The 11,175-nt window shown below is 44.6% G+C and overlaps 1 protein-coding gene across 4 annotated transcripts in view; it reads left to right on the forward strand.

The window, feature by feature from the left end:
• Positions 1–10,213, forward strand: part of DSCAML1 (DS cell adhesion molecule like 1) — a 392,568-nt gene extending 382,355 nt beyond the window's left edge. For 2 of the 4 annotated variants that reach the window (XM_063943605.1, XM_063943606.1), the window contains exons 31-33: positions 5,347–5,541; positions 6,765–7,073; positions 8,672–10,213. In XM_063943605.1, the coding sequence (XP_063799675.1) occupies positions 5,347–5,541; positions 6,765–7,073; positions 8,672–9,123 (956 nt within the window). In that variant the 3' untranslated portion in view covers positions 9,124–10,213. The remainder of the gene's footprint in view (positions 1–5,346; positions 5,542–6,764; positions 7,074–8,671) is intronic. The other 2 variants (XM_063943607.1, XM_063943608.1) reach the window with 1 other exon arrangement.
• The last annotated feature ends 962 nt before the right edge of the window (positions 10,214–11,175 follow it).

Here is an 11,175-nt window from a genome sequence, read left to right on the forward strand (position 1 = left end):
AACTCAGAATTACCCCCATAGGCTCTCACCACTACAATCCATTTTGAATGCAGCTACGAAGCTAATCTTCCTCGCTAGACGTTCTTCGTCTGCTGATCCGCTCTGTCGGTCCCTCCATTGGTTACCGGTATTCTACCGTGTTAAATATAAAATACTTTTACTTACATACAAGGCTATTAACCAAACTGCACCAACATACATCTCTTCACTCATCTCAAAATATCTCCCAACCCGACCTCTCCGCTCTGCACAAGATCTACATCTCTCATCCACATGCATTACTTGTTCCCACTTAAAATTACAGGACTATGGGGGTCATTCAGATCTGATCGCTCGCTAGCATTTTTTGCAGCGCTACGATCAGGTCAGAACTGTGCTTGTGTATGCACCACAATGCGCACGCGCGTTGCACGGGTACAAAGCGGATCGTTGCTGTGCGATGGGTTTTACGAAGAATCCATTTGCACAGCGGATCGCAAGGAGACTCACAGGAAGAGGGCGTTTGTGGGTGTCAACTGACTGTTTTCTGGGAGTGGTTGGAAAAATGCAGGCGTGTCCAAGCGTTTGCAGGGCGGGTGTCTGACATCAATTCCGGTCCCGAACACGCTGAAGTGATCGCAGCAGCTGAGTAAGTCCTGGGCAACTCAGAAACTGCACAAAGTTTTTTTGGAGCGCTCGGCTGTGCATGCGATCGCACACTTGCAAAGCAAAAATACACTCCCCTATGGACGGCGACTGTCTGCTCGCAGGACTACAAAAAACCGCTAGCGAGCAATCAGGTCTGAATTAGGCCCTTTATACGGGCTTCCCCCACTCTGTGGAATGGATATGGTCATTAGGTCGACCACTATTGGTCGACATGGTCACTAGGTCGACATGGTCATTAGATCGACATGTAAAAAGGTCGACATGAGTTTTCACTTTTTTTATTTAATTTTTTGAACTTTTTCATACTTTACGTGGACTACGATTGGGAATAGTAACCTTGCACGAAGAATGGCGAGCGAAGCAAGCCATGCGAGGGGACATGGTGCACTAATTGGGGTTCCCGGTCACTTTACGAAGAGAACAACACCAAAAAAAGTAAAACAACGCATGTCGACCTTTATCCATGTTGACCTTGTTCATGTCGACCTAATGACCATGTCGACCTAGTGACCATGTAGACCTAATGCATGTCAACTAATAGTGGTCGACCTAATGACTGTCGACCTAAGTGTGGTCGACCTAATGACCCATATCTCTGTTGAATGCCCTCCCACGCACAATAAGACTCACCTCTAGTCTCCAAACCTTTAAACGTTCCCTGAAAACTCACCACTTCAGACAAACCTATCAAACTCCAGACCCACCCGCATAACCTTCAATGCTTCCCTATCTAATTACATCCTCTCTGTACAGTACACATAACATCACATATCTTGTCTTCCATGTGGATCATTAGATCAACAGTGTCTAGGTCGACAATGTTTAGGTCGACCACTATAGGTCGACAGTCAATAGGTCGACAGGGTTGGAAGGTCAACAGGGTTTCCAGGTCGACATGTGCTAGGTCGACAGGTCAAATGGTCAACATGAGTTGTTGTTTTTTGGTGTCGTTTTCTTCATAGAGTGACCAGGAACCCCAATTAGTGCACCGTGTCCCCCGCATGGCTCGCTTCGCTCACCATGCTTCGGGCAAGGTGCCTCGCTTCGCTTGTCACAGATTACCGTTCCAATCGTAGTCCACGTGGATCGTTAAGTATGAAAAAGTTCAAAAAAAGATTTTTTTTTTTTAAAACTCATGTCGACCTTTTGACCTGTCGACCTAAAAACCCTGTTGACCTTCCAACCCTGTCGAGCTAGTGACTGTTGACCTAAACATTGTCGACCTAGACAGTGTCGATCTTCAGACCGGATCTCGATCATATCATACAACCCATTAAGAACCTAGCAATCTGGTGGACCATTATGCAATAGGCACAGTAGCATCTATCCTTGTGTATCAATGCAGATTTCCCTATAGATTGTAAGCTTGCGAGCGGTGCCTTCCTACCTCTATGTCTGTCTGTTTTTGCCCAGTTTTGTTCTATAACTGTTCTAATTGTAAAGCGCAACGGAATATGCTGTGCTATATAAGAAACTGCTAATAGTAATAATAATAATAAATACTTTATACAGTCAAAACTCTGGCACAAACGTTAGTATGACAGTAAAGGGTCTGCCTCATTGGCCTCACCCCACCGCACATCACTGAGGATCATAGCAGCGGGCTATACACCCTAAACCTGACCATAGCCACAGCCTAACCTGCCACTTAGTCTAACCCTAAACCTGACCATAGCCACAGCCTAACCTGCCACATAGTCTAACCCTAAACCTGACCCTAGCCACAGCCTAACCTGCCACTTAGTCTAACCCTAAACCTGACCCTAGCCACAGCCTAACCTGCCACGTACAGTAGTCTAACCTTAAACCTGACCCTAGCCACAGCCTAACCCTGCCACTTAGTCTAACCCTAAACCTGACCCTAGCCACAGCCTAACCCTTCCACTTAGTCTAACCCTAAACCTGACCCTAGCCACAGCCTAACCTGCCACGTACAGTAGTCTAACCTTAAACCTGACCCTAGCCACAGCCTAACCCTTCCACTAAGGCTAACCCTAAACCTGACCCTAGCAAGTCTAACCCTGCCACTAAGGCTAACCCTAAACCTTACCCTAGCCACAGCCTAAACCTGCCACTAAGGCTAACCCTAAACCAGACCCTGGCCACAACCTACTATAACCCTGCTACTAAGGTTAACCCTAAACCTGACCATAGCCACAGCCTAACCCTACCACTAAGGCTAACCCTAAATCTGACCCTAGCCACAGCCTAACCCTGCCACTAAGGCTAAACCTAAACAAGACCCTAGCCACAACCTAACCCTGCCACTAAGGCTAACCCTAGCCACAACCTAACCTTGCCACTAAGGCTAACCCTAAACCTGACCATAGCTACAGCCTAACCCTGACACTAAGGCTAACCATTAACCTGACCCTAGCCTCAGCCTAACCCTGCCACTAAGGCTAACCCTTAACCTGACCCTAGCCACCCTGCCACTAAGGCTAACCCTTAACCTGACCCTAGCCACAGCCTAACCTGCCACTAAGGCTAACCCTTAACCTGACCCTAGCCTCAGCCTAACCCTGCCACTAAGGCTAACCCTTAACCTGACCCTGGCCACAGCCTAACCCTGCCACTAAGGCTAACCCTTAACCTGACCCTAGCCACAGCCTAACCTGCCACTAAGGCTAACCCTTAACCCTAAAATTGTAGATAATTGGCTGTCAACATTCTATTGTCAGCATTCAAAATGTCAACATTATGTTATGTCGATATTCAGACCATGTTGACACTTGTGCGTCGACATTATGAGCGCATACTGCTTTCAGAGGGATTTCTTGCACCAAGGATAAGGCTGGCGCAGCGATAACAGCCATGAACCCAAGCACATGGGTAGGGCTGATGTGGTCGCATAGATGGGTGTAACCCTGTCCACATTTTAATACAGGCACGCAATGTGAATATAATTACAGGTGACTGTCGTTCAGCTGATGAAATGTATAATAATATATGCATTAACCCACTTTACATTCCTTGCTCTGAACTTATGTGTTGTGTTTCGCTGTTTTATTTCTGGTCACTGTTTTTGCTCCTGTTTATGGGCCAATTTATCACCAATCCCAGGAAGCCAACAGTCTGACGCCTTATCCAGCATTGTTAGTCCAAACATAGTGTAGATTTGTTTTAATCGTGCATTTATTATTGTCCTTGCATCAATTTAGAGTCTATTCTTCAACCACACTATTAAGGCTGCCATTCAGCTGTCACTCATGGAAAGGTTGATTTCATTTTCATCATTACCGAGCACTGGCAGACAATTCTAAAAGCACTTCTGTGCTGTTCCCTATATGCACCCGAAACCGACATCACTAAACGATTCAATTGTTGACTAGCTTCTATTCATCGGTTCCTATTGAGGCTCACTGCATTATGCTGGCGTCTTTGTATTTGCTTGTCTATAGCTTCTCCCTATCATCCTGTACGGGAGATGCCATAACTATCTGAGTACAGATATTGATGGACCTGCATCTGGTAAATAAACATAGCGCACATTATAATGTACAATGACAAAGGTACATCCGACACAATAGAGAGACCGCTGTGGGCAGATATTAAAAAATAATAAAAGGGAGCTGTAAACTACTTCGGTACGCTGAAGCTGCTGTGCACTAACACAGACAATTGCAAAAATGCTGGAGCCACACGTCCGCTTCCACTGTCATAGCAACGTTCATTCGGGAGGGAGCTGTATATGATGAAAGAACTTCATAAGTTAACCAATTTATTCCGATAGGCAAGAGAAGATGAGAAAGTACAATTAACAACCAGAACGTCCTTGTGACCCAAAGTTTCCTCAAACCGTATAGTCCATCTCATAATTCATATTAGCATATGGCTACACAACTGTGCAATCTATCTCCATTTATCCAATTACTTTGGGTACATTAGGAGTATGAATGATAGCAAAGTCTATATTAAAGAATAAAAGAGGAAGTGTTGAGAGAAAACTTGGACATACAGTATGACAATCCTACCTATACTACAATTAGTTTCATCCCTATTGTGGTTCTCCTTAAGGCATGTTCTTTCTGGTTCTTATAGAATGGCGTGGTGCTTGGTTCCCTCTAGAATTCTATGAACATAGTAGGAATCTAAAATCTCCCTGGATTCATCCATATATGTCTAATGATTGGAAGTGATCAATCCAGACATTGTTCCATTGTGAAACACTATATGCACATCTAGGCTTAGATTTATCAAGCCTTGGAGAGTGATAAATAGCACGGTGATTAAGGGGTCTATTTACTAAGACTTGGACGGAAATAAAGTGGACGGAGATAAAGTACCAGCTAATAAACTCCTAACTGACATTTTTCAAACCCAGCCTGTGACATGGCAGTTAGGAGCTGATTGGTTGGTACTTTATCACCGTGCAATTTATCACTCTCCAAGACTTGATAAATCTAGACCATGTACTTCAACCAATGAGGCCAATTCATGCCTAACTTCCCATAAATTGCAGCAAGTGTGCAAGCATACCATAACTGTGCTTATAATGGAAAACACAAAGTTGGATAATGACCGTATCACGAATTGTGTTGCATAGAATTCAGCCCTTTCAAGCTGCCATATTTGTCGCCATAAAATATTTTACTGTTGTCTATGATGTTGTTGTTCTGTAAAGTAGCCTACATCTCTTTCTTGTCTTACTTTCTAAGTCCTGTTAAAAACCAAACTCACTGAATCACTTTCGTGTAGATCCAGTTTCACGAAAGAGTGTGAAGTCTGCTCACAGCACCAGGAACAGATACTCAAGTCAGTGGACACTCACCAAGTGCCAGAGTTCCACCCCAGCACGGACTCTGACTTCTGACTGGAGGACTGTGGGCTCTCAACATGGCATCACTGTGACGGAGAGTGACAGTTATAGCGCCAGTCTGTCTCAGGACACAGGTACAGTCATTCCTCACCTTCCAATACGCTGACACAGTATACCAATGGAATAACGAATAACACTTTTTTAGGGCAGGCTCTCTGTTTTATAACATTCTTCTAAAGGCTATCACAACAATTTCTATATCACTATAAGTTTTCAGTATGCACAACCTTGGGTATAGTTCAGGTAGTATCCTCTAAAGGTGCAATAAGCTATTTTTTAGGTGCTGGGTATATCGGATATACGACACTTTAGAATGAATGAGCCCTAGTTATGTTCAGAAATATTCCTTATATATACACTGCTACAAGGAACAGTTCCACAGTATATGTATTAAGTTAAATGGAAATACTATTTAAAAATCCATCATAGTAATACTGGATCTAACTAACAGTAGATTCCCCAACTGTAATATTTCCCCTTTTTGTTAACCTTCCTATTCACTGTGAATGATATATAAAATATAAGCCGTTATACTAAATCATTATCTCCATTCACCCCACACATTCATGTACTCAGCAAAATGACAACTTAAGTGGTATAATATTGAACAATATTAATTCCACAGTAATATCAATATATTATAGCCATTAGCATGTTGGTGCACACGTCAAAAATATTATTGGACCTGGGTCTGAGAAATGGTATTTTCAAAATCATTAAGGTGTACATCCAATTAGATTAAAGAGAAAGTTCTCAGTACAAGAATTATATTTTGTAGCTACAGTATATGAGATAAGAAACAGGATAGGATAAGGGGTAGGTGCTGCTGTCGTACAGGCCCAATGGGTGAAGGTGCGTATAACATTAGGGTAAATTATTGCTGGGCAAAAGGTTGCAGATTAAATCTTACAAAAGAGTTACAAAAGGGATTGATAAAGTGATGACACGCAGAAGTGGGGATTACACTCATTAGAGTAAACATACCGTAATGATCGGGGCATTGTCTTTGATAATATAAACGCACCACCTGTGAACAGGAAATTAGCATTGATTGACAAATGTTGTACACTGCTTACAGGAACCTCTTCCTCTGATATGAGATAACCTATGTGATAAAAATTGGAACACTTGATAGCCTTACATAATGGCCTGTTAATGTACCAGCCTTCTTCCTGTATGCACAGCTGGTATTTATAGGAATTCATTCATCTGTGATATGGTTTGCCTCCAAATTCTCCAGTGTGTTTACATGTACATGGCGGGTGAAGATATGGCATCTCCCTTCCTTGCCTTGCAGATAAGGGCCGGAACAGCATGGTCTCCACAGAGAGCGCCTCCTCCACATACGAAGAACTGGCACGTGCCTACGAGCACGCCAAGCTGGAAGAGCAGCTGCAGCATGCCAAGTTTGAGATCACGGAGTGCTTTATCTCAGACAGCTCTTCAGATCAGATGACGACAGGAACCAATGACAACGGAGACAGCATGACCTCCATGAGTACCCCTTCGGAACCCGGCATCTGCCGCTTCACTGCATCCCCCCCAAAACCACAGGACAGCGATCCAACCAAGAATGTGGCTGTGCCCATCCCCCACCGAGCGAAGAGTAAGCAGCTTTCTGTTATTGACATGCCAATATTATTCTGTATGTTCCATGACTAGTATCCAGTATTTACGGCAAATGTATAATGCACTGGTTGGAAATTGCCTATTCTTTCATCAGTGCTATATAATACCCATGTTTGCCACATAGAAATGGAATAGGTTGGGACCCGTGGCCGTGTTTCTGCATTTCTGTGGCTGGACTTAATGCACTTTTTTTTTTTTTTTTTAATGCAACTTTAAATCCTGTCGCATTAACGCCGAAACAGCATCACTTTTTCCAAACCGAATCTGTTGTGTTTCCCCCTATTCCTTTTACTATAATGGTGTTTTTTTAGTGATAGCAACCTTCTTATCCCTAGGGCTATTGCCAAACAGTTATACTGTATATAGGGCCTAATTCAGACCTGAACGCTGTTGTGCGAAAACGCACAGCAGACGATTATGGAATGACTGCGCATGCGTACGGATCATAATGCGCAGGCGCGAGGCCAAACTGCGAAAAAATCCCAGGTTTGTTTTGATCGCTAGGCGAACGCAGGATAATTGACAGGAAGTGGGCATTTGGGGGTAGTAACTGGCCGTTTTCTGGGAGTGTCAGGAAAAAGCGCAGGCGTTCCCAAGTGTTTTCAGGGCGGGTGTGTGACGTCAGCTCTGACCCCGATCAGCCTGTTTCTATCGCACTGTAGGAGTAGGTCCTGGGCTACGCACAGAGGGGATCCGGACTGAAAGTCGACAGTAACTAGGTCGACAATGTCTAGGTCGACCACTATTGGTCGACAGTAACTAGGTCGACAGGGTGTCTAGGTCGACAGGGTCTTTAGGTCGACATGTTTTAGGTCGACAGGTCAAAAGGTCGACATGAGTTTTTCACAATTTTTTTCTTTTTTTGAACCTTTTCATACTTAACGATCCACGTGGACTACGATTGGCACGGTAATCTGTGCCGAGCGAAGCGGTAGCGGAGCGAAGGCACCATGCCCGAAGCATGGCGAGCGAAGTGAGCCATGCGAGGGGACGCGGTGCACTAATTGGGGTTCCCGGTCACTCTACGAAGAAAACGACACCAAAATAACATGAAAAACTCATGTCGACCTTTTGACCTAGAACATGTCGACCTAAAGACCCTGTCAACCTAGACACCCTGTCGACCTAGTTACTGTCGACCAACAGTGGTCGACCTAGACATTGTCGACCTAGTTACTGTCGACTTTCAATACCACACCCGCACAAACTGTACAGACTGGAAAAATCATTCGATGGTGATTGAGTTGTGAAGGGATTTGCAGATGTCCGCTGTCTGGCGAAGTTTTCACACGGCGTACGCATGCATTCACACACGTGCACGGGGCAGGTTTTCACTCTCTATGGGCGGCGGCTATCTGATTGCAGCCATCTGCAAAAACACAGAGCAGCGATCAGGTCTGAATTAGGCCCATAATTTGTTTCAACACGTGAAACTATGTTAATGATGTTGTGGTTTTTGTACAGTACATCGTTATTATCGAAAGGGCAAAGCATACAAAAGACGAAGATGAACTGTGTCTAAGCCTTTTCCGTTGCATTATCGCTCTCACGTTTTCTTCTTTCCTCCATTTGCAGGTGAATATTGCAACCTCCCACTCTACATGAAATCGGATCCCCACTTTCGTAAGCCAGACCCCCATGACTCTTGCCCTGTGGTACCGCCACGAGAAGCGTCTATGCGCAATCTGAATCGGGGTTACCACTCCCGCCATCTTACTCTAGAGCCAGGTGCCAAGCCCCCGCCTGGCCTTTCACACCCAACCCCATCTGGTGTTAATTTACCTCAGCGGACTCTTCACATGGCCGGAGCATCAGCCTCTGCCCCGTCGGCACCAGCAGCCACAGCGCCTTCTGCCCCTGCCGACCCTACTGCTGCTTCTGCTGGACCTTTAGAAAATCGCCTGCCTGCCCAGCACAGTAAGATGGGGGGCTCCCGGGACTCTTTGCTGGAAATGAGCAGCTCTGGAGGGGGTCGGGCACAGAAACAAGGAGCTGGAGCTTACTCCAAGTCTTACACGTTGGTCTGACACCCACCCAGTCAAACACTCCCCCTCCCCATCCTGACTTATTCACAGACTGCAGAGACCCTCCCCTCTCCGCAGTGTCTTGGCTGTATTTCTATATTTTGAAAAACATTTAAAACAAAAAAAAGGACGTATGGAAAATTTAAACAAAAACTTGGTGATAAAAGACGCATTTTTGTATGAAAAATACTATTTTCTTCTTCAGGATAAAAAAAAAAAAATATGAAAAGAAATCTGTATTTTATCTGTAGAATATGAGCGTGAAGAGGAGAGAGAGAGAGGGGTGAATGCTGGGTAATCTGAGTGAGTGTGTCCTACAGTATGTAAGATTATACTCACGAATGTCTGAAAGTTATGGGCCTAATTCAGAGGAGACGTAGCGGCAATTGTGCACGACAGCGGCCGATGACTTATGTCTGCACATGCGTCCGAGCCGCACATGTGTCGCAATGCTCTGCGCTAGGAGATGCAAAACAAATTCTGTCGCAGGGAGAGTGGATTTCGGTAGACGCTCCTGAGAGGTAACGGGGGTGGCTAGCCGGACACAGTAGCGTCGCTCGCACAGGACGCCATGTTCAGAAGTACAAACTGTGCCAGCTAGAAGGTAAGTTTTGATGGTGCATCAATAGTGCTTCTAAAGACACACCGGGGTAAATTTACTAAGATGGGAGTTCTATTTAAGATGGGGTGTTAGCAACCAATCAGATTCCAGGTTTTATCATCAAGCAGGTGCTAGATAAATGAGAAGTAGAGTCTGATTGGTTGCTATGGGCAACATCCCATCTTAAATAGAACTCCCATCTTAGTAAATTTACCCCACCGAGACGGATTTGCACCACTGCAATCGTGCATCTCACATTGAACACAATCAGTTGCTGCATAAATACGTATAATGATGCTGCTCTACGTCCAACTCGGAATCAAGCCCAGTGTTTCAGAACATTGAAGAAGAGTATTAACGCCATAGGGATCTTGAGATGTATTAATATGTACATTAACTTTAAAGTGAACCTGTCGTCCACTTATAAAGCCATATTTTACGGTGTCTTTAAAACAATAAAGATTTTTGATAGATTGTTTCAGTTGCATTATGGTGACGGCCTGGTGACAGGTGCACTTTAAGGAGGATCAGTTTGGAGTTGGACACATGGGGGTCATTCCGAGTTGTTCGCCCGTTGCCGATTTTCACAACGGAGCGATTAATGCGAAAATGCGCATGGTACGCAGTGCGCATGCGCTAAGTAATTTAGCTCAAAACTTAGTAGATTTACTCACGGCAGAACGAAGAATTTTCATCGTTGAAGTGATCGGAGTGTGATTGACAGGAAGTGGGTGTTTCTGGGCGGATACTCAGCGTTTTCTGGGAGTGTGCGGAAAAACGCAGGCGTGCCAGGATAAAACGCGGGAGTGTCTGGAGAAACGGGGGAGTGGCTGTCCGAACGCAGGGCGTGTTTGTGACGTCAAACCAGGAACGAAACGGGCTGAGCTGATCGCAGTGTAGTAGTAGGTCTGGAGCTACTCAGAAACTGCTAAGAATTTTCTATTCGCAATTCTGCTAATCTTTCGTTTGCTATTCTGCTAAGCGAAGATACACTCCCAGAGGGCGGCGGCCTAGCGTGTGCAATGCTGCTAAAAGCAGCTAGCGAGCGAACAACTCGGAATCACCCCCATTGTCCTTAGTGAAAGTGAAGTTATGGTGTGTCTGTGGGCTGAGTGATCATGGGAAAACTGACTCTTCTGTTGGAATGGCCATGTGTACACGTCTCTCCAGGGGTTATGTTCCACAAAGTATTTTTATTATTATTATTATTATCAAAAATAACAATATATATTGCATAACCTCCAGACGTGGGGCTGTCAAAATCAAAAGTTTACCAAGCTCTATCCTTTCTAACGTCTAGCTGTGATGATCCAGACCAAGGCTAAGCAAAACCTGAAGATGTCAGCCGCAATTAAACCTCAAAGTTGATTAAAGAAAAAATTATTTTTGTGCCCTTAAATAATAATCAGATTATGTCCCTACATGAATTACCCCAATAATGTCCGTAATAAGTA

The sequence above is a fragment of the Pseudophryne corroboree genome, chromosome 10 (genome assembly GCF_028390025.1).
Source record: "Pseudophryne corroboree isolate aPseCor3 chromosome 10, aPseCor3.hap2, whole genome shotgun sequence".
Classification (NCBI taxonomy): Eukaryota; Metazoa; Chordata; class Amphibia; order Anura; family Myobatrachidae; genus Pseudophryne; species Pseudophryne corroboree.